This window comes from Leuciscus leuciscus (assembly GCF_965113295.1).
Source record: "Leuciscus leuciscus genome assembly, chromosome: 22".
In the NCBI taxonomy this organism is placed as follows: domain Eukaryota; kingdom Metazoa; phylum Chordata; class Actinopteri; order Cypriniformes; family Leuciscidae; genus Leuciscus; species Leuciscus leuciscus.
This window is the reverse complement of record NC_138746.1, coordinates 3,941,675-3,959,820: the sequence shown is the minus strand read 5'-3', so window position 1 is coordinate 3,959,820 and position 18,146 is coordinate 3,941,675. Positions and strand designations below refer to the sequence as shown.

Sequence of the window (18,146 nt, the reverse complement as noted above, 5' to 3'; positions counted from 1 at the left end):
GTGCTTCTGCTCCAGCTCACGTACTGAACAGACATCATCATCATCAAATTACAAACAGAAGTGTGTTTATTTTTACCCCGTCCAGTCACAGACCCACCCACCCCGCCAAACATTTCCATTTTGACCATTTTTTGGAAAACATCTCATTCAAAAAGCAAGTTATGCATTAGCAATGTTAAAATTTGTCATAAAACAGGCTGCATTAAAATATAGAATACAAAAAGCTGTTAAAAAACAATGGTATAAATAATGACAAATGTAAAAATTTTAGGCCTTCACTCTGAAAACATTCACATCAAATACATGCAGCTGACAAAATGAACAGCAGACATCTGAACTTGTTTTAACCTTCAAAATGCCACTATAAACTTCAATTGGGGCCCTTTAATGTGTGATACAGTACGGTTGATCTAGAACCACTGCAAAATGTGATTTTCTTACAGTATTTTTGTCTTGTTTTCAAGCACAAATATCTAAACATTCTTAAAATCAAGATGCGTTTACAAAAAGTCTTGTTTTCAGAAAAATCTATCAATTAATTGAGTTCATGCTTAAAACTAGAAAAAAATCTGTCAATGGTATCAGAAAAATAAACTTAATTCATGGGGGAAAACAGATATTTTAAGCATAAACTTAATTTTGATGAATTCATTAGAAAACAAGACTTAAAAGTCCCCATGGTGGAAATCAAGTTTTTAAAGTTTATAAAAACACTGGTGTTTCTGACATCACAAACTACCTTGTAACCAATCAGGGTCAACATGTGATCGTCAACCAGTGGATCTCTGAGCTGTGTGAGTGAGTGGAGGAGGGGCTCATTTGCATATTCATAGAACCACGTATACTAAATGAGGCAAGGTTGTAGAGTAACATTCAAGCTATTTTAAGGCATGAATAATTTTTAAAGGAAAAACGTTTAAATATGTAATTTTGGTCAACAAAGATGAGTTTTAAGGGATAAAATTATTGCCTACAGGGGGACTTCAAAACTTAAGCAATATCCCTTCTCAAAATAAATTCATCTTGATTTCCATTTTTAATGGAAAAGTAGGCAAAAATACTAAGCAAGAAAATCTTTTTTTTTGCAGTAAACTACTGCCCTAATAGCTGCAAGTTTCACTAAACAAAACTAAAACAGGGCAATTAAAACTGTTAATACCTACAAAAACATTTTAAAAACTAAAACAGCAAGGTGTTAACCTTAACTATACACATTATTGCTAAATACTGAATTGGCACAATATAAAAGTACACCAAAATGCAGACAGTTTTTGGCTTGATGATGATGATGATGTTCATGACATCATGATGATCTTGTTATCCCCGTGTGAATCCAGTCTATTCCAGATGCCACATGCAGTTCTTCAAGAGACACAAGAGGGACAAATGGTTATATGTGCAGTGTGAAAACTTTCTCTCTGGCTCTGTATACAACTAGGGTTAAAGTTCCTCTTCCTCATACTGAGAACTAGATCATGGCCCGGAACCCGAAGGATAACGCGGCTCCCAAAGCCAAGCCGAGAGAGAGGAAAAATGCCATGATGGTTCCTGCAGTTTCCGCTTCATGCTGGGAGACTTTCCTGAGAGAAAACACAAATTGAGGACATGAAGAACTTTGACTAAACTGTTAGATGAACATCATCAGGACAATGTTCAGTGTGTACTGACAAGATGTAGCTAATGATACTTCTGTCATGGACAGATGATGATGAGAGGATCTTAAATGCAGCGTGTTTATTTAACCAAAAAAAGTAACGATAATCCAAACAGAAGAAGAGCAACGTCACAGCTTGGATCACACAAACAACACCAGATAATGATGAACTGAGAAAACACCATGAATTTGTAAAGACTATTATTTTTCTAGCAGACCAATATAAAGTCTAATATGCACTATATTTTGCACGCACGTTGCTGTAGTTGTTTTGTACTTACTTTGGTCCGAAGCACATGCAGAGACTGGCCAGGTATCCGTTGCTGAAGGAGAAGAGGATCATGAAAACGATGTACCAGGAGTCGTGAGAGAACAACACAGGCAGAGTGTGTCTGGGCTGAACGTTACAGAGGAGGAAGAGAGGAATGAACACCACGCGAGCGATGACCAGGATGGGCAGCCAGACGCTGTCTTTACCGGGCTGAACAGAGAGAGGTCACATGTCAAGACATTCATCAATCCATCATCATCACCCAAAACTAGAAAGAAATTAGTTACCTTTTATTAGTCAATACACACTGTAGACACTATTAGTGATAGAATGATGTATTGGTCAGATAATATTATATTACTACTTTTAACTATTAAGCTAAAATTAATCAATAGTTTTGCAAATAGATAAAATGCATAGTTTTGTTTACTAAAACAATTAAAAACTGTTTTCATTCACTGAAATAAAATATAATAAAGATAAGTATTAGATTGGCAACATGGTAACTAACTGAAATAAAATAAATGTAAGTACTAAATAATTACTAAAACTACATCTGAAATAAAATAAAGCTAAATAGAAATATAAAAACATAAAATTAAAAATAAAAGCTCATTCAAAATATTAATAAATACCTCAATAGATAATTCAAAACTATAAATAAAACTAAACACTGAAACGAATAAGTAAAACGTTTATGAATATTAATACAAATATTGTGTAAATGCTTCAATCAATTTAGTATCATAATGTCACATCTGTATTAAATCTTAATTTTGTATTATATTATAAAACAATAAAGCTGTCATTATCATCAAATAAACTACCAAGGTCAATCAGGGCGGCATCGGTCATTATACAACCTTTGCTGGTCAACCACTGCAATCCATTTGCTTAAACAGCCAATCAGTGCATGAGAAAGACGTAGAATACATTCTGGGATCATATGAACGTGGTTTCGCCCCTAAAATACTCAAAACCCATGATAATACCAAATCTAAATAAAGCAAATTTAAAGCGATTGCCTGGACGTGACATTTCAATTCATCCACCGTCTCCATTTACCCCCGAATGAGTTCACGTACTGCAGCCAAGCTTCTCCCATGATGCTCAGCTTATTTAAATCTCTCATTCAGATGGACGCTATAATCGAGTCAAACTATAAGTATCCTCAAGCGCATCAGAAACAAGCGTTACATTGACTGTGGTAAAGAGCACATGAGCGTCAGACAGCTGACCGCACACCAGACGGGCTTCAGTGGGCATGTGATCAAACATCACCACACCAACCGGCAATTATTATTATTATTAAAGAATATATATTTTATCAAACTTAAAAAAGATATTGCAATCCATACTATTGTACTGTAAAATGATAAAATCGAGTATTTAATAATCAACATGAATTTTATTTTACAGAACAACAGTGAAATTACAACACTAACATTAATGGTAGCCTTATTGGGTCTCATTCATGAAACACGAGCAGAACGAATTTTTGTGTAAATCGTGTGTAAAGTGGTTCTGGCGTAAATTTTCGGATTCATTAAAATGTTCCTATTTTCCAAATGTTAGTTGGTACGAAAGAAACCTACACCTGCTCCCAGCCACGCGTAAATAGTGCGTTTAACATCCGAACGTTTTGCTCATTAATAAGGCTGCATTTTAATTCACCTTAATCGGGTACATATTTACACAGCATTTTGAAAAAATATTATATATAGTAATTACATACGGTTTTTCTTTTTACTTTTATTACGAGAGCCAGTAATAGCATCTGCAAACGGAACACAAGTCCGCAAGTCTTTTTTTTCTTCTTTTTTTAAGCTGTTTATACATTTTTTTTTTTTTTTTTTTTTTTTACAAGTCCGCAAGTCACAAGTGTTGCAGTCAAGCTTCATGTCGAACCATTTTCTTTTCACTTCTGGGACTGTTCGATTAACAGGTGAAACTCCATTAACTGCATCTGCCAAGCATTATTACCTAAAAATTCCTTTTTTTTGGACCTGATACGCCACTATGTACCCTTGAAAATAAAATGTGGCGTTTTGAATGAACTTCTGATAATAAAACTTAAATTTCTGCATCTGAGAAATTTCTCTTCTTCATTCGCTTTTGAGAAGACATGTTTGAAATCCTTCGTTTCGTGTCATAATATGATGCCTATATATAGTTGTCAGTCGGTTTTAATGGGCGGGATTTATGGTAATTGAGAGAATGAGCGTGCACGCGCGTCCCATTTACGACTGATTGGAATTCATTAACCCACACACACATTTCACTATCAAATCTGACGTTTACGAAGTATTTGTGAATCAGGAGAAGAATTTTCGGGAATGTCTCTTTACGCGCAAATCACTCACATATTTACTCGTATATTTACGAATGTTTCATGAATGAGACCCAATGTTAGTATTAACATTTACTTTAATTCATTTAGCAGACGCTTTTATCCAAAGCAACTTACAAATGAGAATAGAAGCAGTTAAACTAACATTAGGACGACAATATGCAAGTGCTATGACCCTTCTCAGTGTAAACTAACGCAGTGCATGTAATGTGCCTTGAAACGAGCAGCGTTATTCAATGTGTTGACCTTATTTCCACTGAAACAGGAAGACAGGGCGGGGCATATCTAACAGCTCCTCCCCTTTTTTTAAATAGCCAATAGCGTTAAGTTTATATCACAGCCAGAGCCGTTGAACTTGGCAAAACCACATTTGACAGTCACAGTCTAATAGATTCCCCTTCTAGATTTAATATGAAACTGTTACTAAAGTAAAACCAATTTTGGACAAATTTTATGATCATTTTATGGTACTTAGTTTTTTTTGTCCAAGAAAGTAAGTCACATGTTTTGGAACAACAGATTTTCATTTCTGGCTGAACTATCCGTTTGATATGATGTAGGATTTTCCATGATGTAGGACTTTTTATTGTTTTCCCTGTTATGATAATTGCTGGAAGATTTACACAATAAACAGGCTCTTGAGTTTTTTCAGAAAGCACATGTTCATAGGAATACCTTGAAAGTCCCAGAAGGGGAAGGTCCAATATAAAAAGCAGATGCTCCATTTGATTTAAGCCCTAATAAAGCATTCAGAGCACATGTTTGAAGAGTCCCCGTGTGCGCAGGCTAACACACACACATACGTACCCACATACAAACAGCAGTCAGGCTCCTACCGGCCCAGTCCATCAAATTGAACAGGAGAAAGCAGGACACAGGGATGAAATAAGTTTCTGTAAAAAGAGACAGGACAGCTGTGACATTTCTGTAGAGAACATCAATACAGTGAAACATCACACATGCAAACACACTCACCCCATGCACTCCCTTCAGCAATAGTGGACTTGACCTCAACAGTGACAGCAGGGAAAGTACCAATGGTGACGGTAAAAACAAAGCATACAGAAAGAGCCATCACCCAGATCTAAGTCAGGAGACAAGTGTTATTATATTATATATTATATTATTATAAACTGAGGCTTCTAGAACTGAGAAAAGAGATGTGAGCAGAAGTTCATACTTTTTCAAAGATGGCAAACACTGACACTTCGGGTCTGGTCTCTTCATCAGTCAGACTCAGGACGGGCCTCTTCTCTGCCGCACTTTCTGCAAGCCAAGACAATCAATTTCTCTATGCAGGGAATCATGGATGATTTGAGTCAGACACAACTTCATAGAGCTGTATTTGTCATTTAGCAGCAAAAAAGTTTTGAAATAACATGAAAAAACACATTAGGACACTGTTGTGCCCGTTTCACACATACTCCGTTTGCAGTGTGCATGCAGTGCGTATGCGGTACAGGGGCAGCACGTGCTATAGTGCTTTCACATATGCTGCGTTTGCAGTGTGTATGCAGTGCGTATGCGGTACAGGGGCAGCACGTGCTATAGTGCTTTCACATATGCTGCGTTTGCAGTGTGTATGCAGTGCGTATGCGGTACAGGAGCAGCACGTGCTATAGTGCTTTCACATATGCTGCGTTTGCAGTGTGTATGCAGTGCGTATGCGGTACAGGGGCAGCACGTGCTATAGTGCTTTCACATATGCTGCGTTTGCAGTGTGCATGCAGTGCGTATGCGGTACAGGAGCAGCACGTGCTATAGTGCTTTCACATATGCTGCGTTTGCAGTGTGCATGCAGTGCGTATGCGGTACAGGAGCAGCACGTGCTATAGTGCTTTCACATATGCTGCGTTTGCAGTGTGCATGCAGTGCGTATGCGGTACAGGAGCAGCACGTGCTATAGTGCTTTCACATATGCTGCGTTTGCAGTGTGCATGCAGTGCGTATGCGGTACAGGAGCAGCACGTGCTATAGTGCTTTCACATATGCTGCGTTTGCAGTGTGCATGCAGTGCGTATGCGGTACAGGAGCAGCACGTGCTATAGTGCTTTCACATATGCTGCGTTTGCAGTGTGTATGCAGTGAGTATGCGGTACAGGAGCAGCACGTGCTATAGTGCTTTCACATATGCTGCGTTTGCAGTGTGTATGCAGTGCGTATGCGGTACAGGGGCAGCACGTGCTATAGTGCTTTCACATATGCTGCGTTTGCAGTGTGTATGCAGTGCGTATGCGGTACAGGAGCAGCACGTGCTATAGTGCTTTCACATATGCTGCGTTTGCAGTGTGTATGCAGTGCGTATGCGGTACAGGGGCAGCACGTGCTATAGTGCTTTCACATATGCTGCGTTTGCAGTGTGCATGCAGTGCGTATGCGGTACAGGAGTAGCACGTGCTATAGTGCTTTCACATATGCTGCGTTTGCAGTGTGCATGCAGTGCGTATGCGGTACAGGAGCAGCACGTGCTATAGTGCTTTCACATATGCTGCGTTTGCAGTGTGCATGCAGTGCGTATGCGGTACAGGAGCAGCACGTGCTATAGTGCTTTCACATATGCTGCGTTTGCAGTGTGCATGCAGTGCGTATGCGGTACAGGAGCAGCACGTGCTATAGTGCTTTCACATATGCTGCGTTTGCAGTGTGCATGCAGTGCGTATGCGGTACAGGAGCAGCACGTGCTATAGTGCTTTCACATATGCTGCGTTTGCAGTGTGTATGCAGTGCGTATGCGGTACAGGAGCAGCACGTGCTATAGTGCTTTCACATATGCTGCGTTTGCAGTGTGTATGCAGTGCGTATGCGGTACAGGAGCAGCACGTGCTATAGTGCTTTCACATATGCTGCGTTTGCAGTGTGCATGCAGTGCGTATGCGGTACAGGGGCAGCACGTGCTATAGTGCTTTCACATATGCTGCGTTTGCAGTGTGCATGCAGTGCGTATGCGGTACAGGAGCAGCACGTGCTATAGTGCTTTCACATATGCTGCGTTTGCAGTGTGCATGCAGTGCGTATGCGGTACAGGAGCAGCACGTGCTATAGTGCTTTCACATATGCTGCGTTTGCAGTGTGTATGCAGTGCGTATGCGGTACAGGAGCAGCACGTGCTATAGTGCTTTCACATATGCTGCGTTTGCAGTGTGTATGCAGTGCGTATGCGGTACAGGGGCAGCACGTGCTATAGTGCTTTCACATATGCTGCGTTTGCAGTGTGCATGCAGTGCGTATGCGGTACAGGAGCAGCACGTGCTATAGTGCTTTCACATATGCTGCGTTTGCAGTGTGCATGCAGTGCGTATGCGGTACAGGAGCAGCACGTGCTATAGTGCTTTCACATATGCTGCGTTTGCAGTGTGCATGCAGTGCGTATGCGGTACAGGAGCAGCACGTGCTATAGTGCTTTCACATATGCTGCGTTTGCAGTGTGCATGCAGTGCGTATGCGGTACAGGAGCAGCACGTGCTATAGTGCTTTCACATATGCTGCGTTTGCAGTGTGTATGCAGTGCGTATGCGGTACAGGAGCAGCACGTGCTATAGTGCTTTCACATATGCTGCGTTTGCAGTGTGTATGCAGTGCGTATGCGGTACAGGAGCAGCACGTGCTATAGTGCTTTCACATATGCTGCGTTTGCAGTGTGCATGCAGTGCGTATGCGGTACAGGGGCAGCACGTGCTATAGTGCTTTCACATATGCTGCGTTTGCAGTGTGCATGCAGTGAGTATGTGGTGCGTGTTGTGGTGTGTATGCGGTGCGTGTTGTGGTGCGTGTTGTGGTGCGTGTTGTATGCAGTGCAGGAGCAGCACACGCTATAGTGCTTTCACATATGCTGCGTTTGCAGTGCGTAACTGATCCACGGCTGTACCACAAACACATACTCACTATTTTTGTATTTCAAATCCAGAAGTTATGCTGCAACTTTTATTTGTAAAAAAATTTGCCAGTATTGCGATTCTCTTTGTACACATATACACTCTTTAATAGATGTTTAAACACAATTTAAACAACGTATTATTCAATGCTACTTCAATATAGATTTATAGTTGCTCAAGCAAGTGGTAAAATATTTTACCATGTAGCCTCCTTATAATAAAATCGCAAAAATTTAAATTAAAACTTAAAATTGACAAAAACTGCCGATTCTCCTGCCTTTTCTTTTGCATTTAAATTTTAATACAACAAATCTTGCATCTCACAAAGAACTTGTTTTTCCACCTCCACGAATGAGACGAGTGTTGTTCATTATGTCGCCTTGTTGAGGTAAATTGTAGTTTTCCTTGCTTTACCCCGGTCTTAAAGTAAAAAAGATGACTGTGAAAAATAAGTAGTATTAAGTTAAATACATTTATGGTGAGATTACTACATTTTATTTAATTAAATGCATTTATGGTGAGATTATTATATTTTCATTTCAATATGTGTTCAGTTTGACCATAAAACATGCAATGTCACTTTAATTCAGCACAGCAGAAATAGACTCGGTCTCTGCACTGCTGTATACACACCGCAACTGGAACAGATCGCGGGGCCGCATCCGTGTGCAGTGTGAAAGCTCTGACCTGTTAACATGGGTGCGGAACAAATACACACCGCATACACTGCAAACGGAGTATGTGTGAAACGGGCGTTAAGCTACCCTACTGGGACTAGTTTTAAAGCATTGGGTTTTAAGGGCACTAGTGTCCCAAAGTCAAAATATTTAAGGAGACAGTCAAAACAAAACTATAACATTTTGTTTTATTTTATTTCATTTTATAGTGTTTTATTTTATTGCATTTTGTTTTATTTTATTTTATAATGTTTTAAGTAAAATAAAACTAAATGCTATAAAATAAAATGCTATAAAATAAAACAAATGCTATAAAATAAAACAAAATGCTATAAAATAAAACAAAAAAATGCTATCATATAAAATAAAACAAAACAAAATGCAATAAACAAAAAAAAACAAAATAAAAAAAGTACAGATTTTCTGAGGTACAAATAAATTACCTCACAATCTTGACCAGAGACATCTGTATTTGGTCTCAATATTAATTCAGTTAATAGTTGATTTGTAACCTTCAGAGAACATAATTTCTACAACCAGATTAACATTTACAATCTTTGCCATATTATGTCCGGTTTCACAAACAGGGCTTATATTAAGCCAGGATTAGGCCTTAGTTCAATTAAAGATCCGTCAGTGCAAGTTGCTTTCAGTTAAAACAGCTCAAACATGCATTTTAGTCCGAGACTAGATTCAAGCCTTGTCTGTGAAACCGGGCAGAAAAGTTCTGCACATTTTCTCCGTGGTCTTATATATTCCAGTAGTCCCATATATATGTTCATGAGTGTATGACGGAGCATCAGATGTCACTGACATTCTGATAAATATGGAACGCTGGGCATTACCTGGTTTCAGCAAATCCATCTTGTTTTCCTCATCTTCGATGGGCCGAGAGCCATTGTTCTCAGAGTAATACCGGAAAAACTCCTGCAGAACAAATAGTTTTAGTCTTCAAAATGTAAACGTCGAATCATAATGTTCTGCATTGATTAGAGGAAGTGGGACACAGATGTGAATCTCAAGAGTCAGGGCTTTACATCTTACCATTTTGGGCAGGGCGAAGTAAGAAACTATGGCCAGGAGAATAACGACGCAGGCAGTGATGAAGTAGCCGAAAGCGCTGTCCTGTAAAGCAGAGCCCGCTGGAAAACACAAGACGAGGGTCAAAAACCTGGAAGCACCTGGAGTAGGGTTGCCATCATTGCACCAAAATTACAGTAGTCAGTGCCAAAACCAGGAACATTTTGCAGGTCTCGGTACCAGAGCAAAAACTGTTAAATTTAGTACTTTAAAAAGTAGACAAGTTTTGTCTCGACCGTTGGTTATCACTGTCAATCATCGTAGTTTTCTGCGCATTTAAAAACTTGTATTCAGATTGTGAATGGGTAATAAACAAAGCAAGAGCAGAGCCTCCATTTACAGTCACTAAGGCTGTCAATCTCTAAAGAGCAAGTTCACTGAACTCTGCACTCTCACCAAAAACCCCGTTATGATAAAAAAACAGAACAGTCTTAATTATTCAATGAACTTACGGACTAGCACATCCTCTATGCTGTAAATAGAAACGATCCTGAACGTGAGTGTTTGCAGAAATATTGGTACGATAAAAATAATTCTTTAGTACCGAATGGTACCGATAGTACCGTTTACATTTGACAACCCTTATCTAGAACTAAACGAACATTTCCACAAAACAAATCTGCTTCAAAACATATATTCAATCATTTAAAAGTACTCATGAAAGTCGCAGTGGAATTGTGTTATTGGCACATAAATAAACAACTATCAACTAGTGTAGAGTAGCATTTTAGTTCTGACATTTTACATCTACTTTGAATCTGTTTGGTCCAGTGTTATTTTAATTTTTAATTAATTTTTTCTATTATAGTATTTATTTATATTTTTGTAATTTTGGGAATCACTTTATTTGAGATACTTACACGTTACTGCATGTACTTACTATAGTAATAACTGTAAATGATGTATAATTACAAGTAACTAACACCAACCGTAACTCTAAAGAACATGTTGTGAATTAATATTACTCATTATTTATTTGTGTATTAGTATTTAGTATTATTTATATACTGTACGATTATAGTACTTATTCATATTTTTCATTTTTCATTTTGTTATGCGTTTCTCATTTTTATTAGCTTTGTTTTTTTTTCTATTTAGCTTTGTTTTTTTTTATTTGTTTTTTTAGTACTTCAACTTTTAATTCAGTTAAACATTTCTAATTTTTCATTCAAGTTTTTTTTTTTTTTATCTAATGTTTATATTTTATTTGATCTCAGCTTTATTTCAATTTACAGAAACTACAGTAGTCAACATTTGAAGTGGATCAAAAATGTTCATCAAAGTTGTCCTAAGACAAGAACGAGTAGCTCAAAATTCATGTATAACTTTGATGAAAGATTTTGATCCACTTCAAATGTTGACTACTGTCTATTAACAGCTTTATTCTGGTTTGGTCCAAATTCTGGTTCCTCCGCTTTGGAAAGGAAGAACGTAAAGAGAGCGATACGGAGGAGGAATACGTACAGGTGAGCGCACAGATCATGGAGAAGGCAGCAAACGTTCCTGCAAGCCCTTGGCCGCTCATGATGGGCGTAGTGTAGGACGCCGGGAGCATTCCAGCCAAACCAAACAGACTCCCTTGAAGAATTGCCCCGAACGCTGCAAAAACAGTTTGAGAAGAAGAAAAACGTTGGTTAAGACTTGAGATAACTCACATGGAAAGTCATAAAGGGCATGACAACACAGAACATAATGAAACATTTCTGAGAGTTCACTCCTTTCAGATCTGCTCTTTCAAGTAGGACCTTTCCCAGCTTGATTTTCACAACATATTGTGTTTTAATATCAGCATCAAAGGATCATGTGTGTGCACTCAAGCCATCTTTTGCTCATTATGAAACCGAACCTTGTGACCTGAACCCAGAGGAGAGAAGACCACTGCACTGAGGTCAATGAGGCCTGGAATAGATGATGATGTGGTACTGGTACTCACAGTTGATGCAGATGATTTTGATCATAGTGAACGCAAAGAATGGCAGGGGAGCCATCTCCACCTTCACCAGCACCGCTGTGATGAGAAACACCACCAGAATGACCGACAGACTGCCTGAGATCCTCAACTTCTGAGGAATCCTGGGAGCAACAGAAAAATCACACAAGGTCAACTCTCCTGGGTTTCATGAGTGGTTATTAGGAAGATTCCTGGTAATCTCAAATGTGACCCTGGATCACAAAACCAGTCACAAGTCGCACGGGTATATTTGTGGCAATAGCAATTGTATATATAATCGTATCCAAATATGGTCATATCATAACAAACTTATGCTTATTTAAAGCTTATTTATTCAGCATTCAGATGATTTATACATCCCAATTTCCCAAAAAGTACCCATGTGATTGGTTTTGTGGTCCAGGGTCACAAATGTTATTTAGTACCTCATCACTCTCTATTACAACTGATTTTCCACATTGTAGAATAACAGTCAAGTCAACAAAACTATGAAACAACAAGTGTGCACCTGGACACATAGGAGTGTGTTAAGTCACGAGGGACGTTCTTCCTTCATTATTTGGTCCAACTCATCCATAAATTGTAATTTATAAAGAACTTCATCACATATCCTTAAAATCACAGAACAGAATTTCAATGAGTTTCAATGTCTGGTTAGGTCAATATAGTTGTGCGTTCATTAAACCCACTATGCATATTTTATCTTTTAAGTAAAATTGGTGGCAGCTCTAATCTATGTACGTTTGTAAATCCCTCTTACATGTAATTTCAGAGTTTGTCTCACCTCTGATGGATGAAGGAGTTGAGGCAAGTGAAAATGAGCAGCGGTACCATGGCGCACAGCGTCATCACATTGTTGAACTTTGACTCTAGGACGTTACGAGCATCCGTCCCATTGGCTGTCTGATTGTGTTCTCCAATGATTTGTGGGTCCTTCAGACGTTGGGTGAAATACTGGAGAACAAGGAGAAGTCAGATGTTGAGCGGTCCTCTATGTGAAAGCTACGTTACATTAAACATCAAAGAGTCATTTGTAAATCAATCTTCAAATACAAAATAAAAAGTCATATACACCAATATGAACCATAATTTGAATGCAAGACCTAAAATACAGTAAATCTTAAGATGTTTTTTCTACTGATTCTACTATTTTTCACTAAATAAACACAAGATTGACATTTAATAATGTTTATGCTAATATAACAATATAGAGTAATGAAAAGATTTCTACTAAAGCTTTTAAAGCTACTGTAGGAAACTTAAGGAGGACCTATTATGCCCTTTTCAAGACTTGATTTTGTTTTAAGGCTCTACTAGAAGAGGTTTTCATGCTTGAATGTTCAAAAAACAAATTTTTTTCACATATTGTATATTGTTTGGCTCCTCTCTTCCCAGTCTGTCAGTAACGCGCTGTTTAGTTCCTGTCTCTATGAAGCCCCTCCTTCTGAAAAGCACACTGTGCTCTGATTGGTCAGCTGGATCAGTGTGTTGTGATTGGTCAACTGCTTCGAGTGTGTTTGGGAAATGTGACACCTTACTATAACTGCAAGTTTCAATACACTACTAACTAACTCAACCAGGCCCCGCCCCTTTATTCTGCGAATTAATTATTTTAATTAGGAATATTGTGACGTTTCCGGAAGAAAACTCAAGACTACAATGGAGGCGTTTCAGGGAGTTCAGAAACAGTGACACTGATATAGAGAAGAACTCCCACTGGAGGGACTTTGCAGACCTTTTTAATGCTCAAAACAGCAACATTACACACTAAAGAATATTGAAATGTAAAAATGCAAATAGATCCTCTTAAAATCTCCAAATACAAGATGCATTAAAATCTATATTCACTGTTGGTTAATTTTATATTGCCAAATGTGTACTCCAAATCCAGTATCTTTCACATAATCATGGATTCATCTAATAATGTGCCAATAAAGATGGTTAATGTCAGTCTCAATGCTTGTCATTAGAACTCAACGAGACGATTTTTACCATGGTAGCAGTCATGAAGAAATTCCATGGTAGGAGAGTTCCCAGTCCCAGGATGAAGAATATGATCCATACAGCATTGTACCTGGAAGACATATCATTTTATCCACGTGCAGTTTCACTACTGAGCCTCTGTCGTCCTGTGAGGAGGAGGTTACGCTCACACATTTACCTGTCTCGTGGGGCGTTCACGGCTGTCATGGTGTCTGTCTGACGGATCTATCAATGAGCAGTTTCACAATCTGGCATCAAATCTGAAATTACAATCACATGGAAACAACCATCAATGAAGATCTATCATTTCAAACCTAATCTTAGAGAAACATTCAGCTTGAGAAGCATGCTGTCTTTCTTTAAAATCCATGTTTTTAAATTCTCTTAGCTAATGTAATGATATTCATGACCTTTTTAAGTGTGACTCAATGTCCAAATGCTTTTTGAGGACACTGTATTCAACAAGTCTGTGGGTTTTGGCATTAACTGTGTAAACATCCCTCATTATTACTGCATTTCGTTCAAAAATATGATTCTCCCAATGGATATTTTGGCCGCAGCAACATAAACATTAAAATATCTAAACAAACGTTAATATTTTCAGTTCAGAGTCATTTTACATGTGCTTGCCATTAGCCTACATCTCTAAACCAATGTTTTTGAATAGATCACATATTGTGCTTCATTAAGCCTTAGGTATAGAGTTTATAAAATAACCAAAAATTAATTTCCTGAGCTCAAGCGACAGCTTATCTGGATTTCAGACTAAATCTCCTGCTCTTAAGGAATGAATCACAAAATCCTCTGCACTCAAGAAATGGCTAAATATATTGATTAATTCTGCAGTCCTTTGAGAATAAACATACACAGTGAATGAGAAACGTAATGGACTCCAGGACAGACATCCTCTGTCTTACTAATACTGGGTTTTCCATTGATATTATTGATACATGTGAACTAAATTTTTAAATGTAGTGAATCTGCATAGTGCTTTATACTTTTAAGGCTTGGAAATGGATTATGTTGCTCTTAAATGAGGAGCTTCAGAGGCAACAAAGCACTGGAAGAGGTTTTGGATAAACTGTTTGAAAACTATGATAATGGCAGACTGTGATGGTGCTGACAACAATGAGCTTGAGAACATACTGATCCTGATGCATTATCCTTTTCCAAAAAGTATACTTTCAGAAGTCCAATAAAGCACAACTCTCTGTACACACATTCAAACAACTGTCAGGATATACTAAACAGTCCTCTTAGCTAAGAGATTTATTGGCGTTCAAAACTTGGTTTGCTATTATCAATCATTTTTATGTGTTTTATTGTTTTTTTTTTGTATGTTAAAAGTATCCCTCATGGAGAAATTTAATTTGAAAGAAATTTCAAAGTAGCATTTCATATTATGTTCAACCATTTCTTGAAAACAATGACAAATAATGAAGGTTTTTATGCTCCATCGCTCTTGCAGTATTCACTAAAACAGTATTTTCCAAAGAAACTAAAACACACTCTCTTCTGGAAATGAGGAAAATCATTTCACTTTATTTTAGAAAATCTGCACAGTAATGAAAATATTCAGACCATGGCAAACTGGTTTTTAAAAAACACTTATTTTCTATAGACATTTTGAACAACTATCAAATCGGATTCTTCTGTAACACATACGTACAAGTTCACCATTTTAAATAGTATTCCAGCTGTCTGTGATTTCAACACAATTACATGTGCATTTTCAATACATCATCATGATTGAACGAGCCAGTTGCACAAGACCTTTAAATCAGCCACTTGACACAATTGATCTGAATTGGCCAAAATTGTGTTACAACCACTGGAAATCTCAATCACGTTGAGGGAATCTAATTTTAGTCTGATTGACCTAACCCCGGTGATCACATGTCCTAAGTACTGTCACTATAGTCTAAAACAGAAACAATCATCTCTTATCAACACATCCGCTTTATTCTTTCATAAAACAACCATAGTAAACATCTCACCACTTAAACCAGGACAAGATGACCTCTGAAAGTCAGCTGTAGAAACTCAATATTTTACTTCAAAGTTAAAAGGGTATAGACACAGGACCATTAATTTAGTTGAAGCAATAAATGCCATGGTTAGTTGATAACGGCTGAAACCAAACGAAGCATATCCACCTTGACCGGACTTATCAGCCCTAAGGTTGGCAGGCGTGAGAGAGTCTGTGGAACTCCAGGAATGGACAGATTACCACTGTATACACTGACATGCCAACAAGACAAGATGTGATAACACTAGTCTCAGAACTACAATAAACCTGGTTATTGATGAAGTGCACTTAACAAAAAATGACAATAAGTGTTTTGCAAGCTTGCATATATTAAAAATGATTTTACATATTTATGTGGTGCACACTACCATTTAGAAGTTTTGGGTTTCCAGAAGATTTTTAAAATCTTATGCTCACCAAAGCTGCATTTATTTGATGAAAAATACAGTAAAAACAGTAATATTGTGAAATATTTTTACAATAAAAAAAAAACTGTTTTCTATGTTAATATATTTTAAGCTGTAATTTATTCCTGTGATCAAAGCTGAATTTTCAGCATCATTACTCCAGTCTTCAGTGTCACATGATCCTTCAGAAATCATTCTAATATGATGATTTGCTGCTCAAGAAACATTTCTGTTTATTATCAATGTTGAAAACAGTTGTGCTGCTGTGTTTGTGGAAACCATTACAAAGTTCATTCATTTGAAATAAATAATCATACTGACCCTTTTGATCAATTTAATGCACCCTTGCTGAATAGAAGTAATATTTTACTTTTAAAAAATCTTACCGAACCTGAAATATATTGAAGGAGTATTTGCATTTTTAAATCATGTCATTTTATTGAAGTGTTTTTTAAATCTAGTATAGCAATGTTTGAAAGACATCCATCTTTATTTATTAAAAGCCTGTATAACCTTGTTGAAATATCTTATATGCTAATGCTACATATTAACATCCAGTTCTTACAAGTCTTTCTCAATAACGTCTCTGATTTACAGTGTACAATCACTCCCAGATCAGCTCATGGGCCAAATCTGAAAGTCATCATCCAAACCTCCCATTTCCACATGAGCCAAGGTACACAGTCACAGCCGCACTCCACAAATTAATCCCAGCAGCCTACAATCACTCAGTTCCCTGAATTTGGTTCACCTCCCGTCCTGAAAAACACCTTTGGCAGGTTTTCCGGACGGTCCTCTGACTCTGCTTCCTGGGACTGTGCTTCTATTATAATATTTCGTAACGAAACTGCAGGGTCCTGAAATAGTCTGTCAGTTGAGGTGTTGAGAGGTTCAGCTTCAGCGAGAGGCCTGAAATCTGAGAACATCACAGCAATGCATCCAAGAATAAGCTCAGAACAGATTTGTGTTCAAGTCAAGAGGCACTGTGAACCAATTCTAGCCGTATAGCTCCACAACACAAGAATAAGAAGACTATAATATGAATATGAATATGGATGGAAATCTGAATTTAATCATTCTGGTGCAGACTCCAATTCCACTAAATGATCCTTTCTCATCACAATTCTTTCCGTACCATTAAGGAAGCAATGAAAGGTTTGGGTCAATCAATCCTCTAAGGCTACATTCACACTGACAGTCCAAATCTGATTATTTGTGTATTTGTAAAATTATTGACTGTACGCATTGTGTTTTGCAACCATTCAGGGGTGCGTTTCCCAAAGCCAACTATGGTCACAAGTTCTCACAACTAGGGTTGCAAAATTCTGGGAATTTTCAAAGATGGAAACTTTCCATGGGAATTAATGGGAATTTAAGGGAATTAACAGGAATTTATGGGAATAAACGGGAATAAACTGGGAATTTTCCAAGTTGAAGGTTGGCTCTTCATAGGGAACTTAAATATAGTTGAGGAAAGTATATTTTAGCATAATCTTGACTAAAACAAACAGATGCCATTCAAATACACTTGAATATCCATGCCAATCCTCAATCACATGCACATAGCACACAGCTTACTGAGACCACACCCCCTACTGGCACTGTGCATGCCTCCATCACATGTACAGAAGCCCAAAGCACAAGACTATTGAAGGCACACATTTGAGCCTGTGGACTAAACAAAGTGAAGTAAGTTTTGATGATATTATGGGGAAATATATTTATTAAATGTTTAAATAGCAAATATCACATACAAATGTATTCATCTAGTAGATAGCAAGCTGATAAGTTAGATGCTAAATAAGCTGGCATAACTTTATTTACCACATAAGTAGGGCTGGGCGGTATGACGGTATATATCGTTACTGCGGA

At 37.8% G+C, this 18,146-nt stretch overlaps 1 protein-coding gene across 2 annotated transcripts in view; it reads right to left on the bottom strand.

Moving 5' to 3' along the window:
• Positions 1-43: 43 nt before the first annotated feature.
• slc29a1a (solute carrier family 29 member 1a) overlaps positions 44-18,146 on the bottom strand; it is a 39,094-nt gene continuing 20,991 nt past the window's right edge. For both annotated transcript variants that reach the window (XM_082153423.1, XM_082153422.1), the window contains 12 exons: positions 14,017-14,098; positions 13,848-13,929; positions 12,640-12,809; positions 11,838-11,977; positions 11,369-11,503; positions 9,869-9,966; positions 9,670-9,751; positions 5,456-5,541; positions 5,251-5,359; positions 5,083-5,168; positions 1,936-2,135; positions 44-1,580 (listed from right to left, as the gene is read on the bottom strand). In XM_082153423.1, coding sequence (XP_082009549.1) covers positions 1,469-1,580; positions 1,936-2,135; positions 5,083-5,168; positions 5,251-5,359; positions 5,456-5,541; positions 9,670-9,751; positions 9,869-9,966; positions 11,369-11,503; positions 11,838-11,977; positions 12,640-12,809; positions 13,848-13,929; positions 14,017-14,045 — 1,329 coding nt within the window. In that variant the 5' untranslated portion in view covers positions 14,046-14,098 and the 3' untranslated portion in view covers positions 44-1,468. The remainder of the gene's footprint in view (positions 1,581-1,935; positions 2,136-5,082; positions 5,169-5,250; positions 5,360-5,455; positions 5,542-9,669; positions 9,752-9,868; positions 9,967-11,368; positions 11,504-11,837; positions 11,978-12,639; positions 12,810-13,847; positions 13,930-14,016; positions 14,099-18,146) is intronic.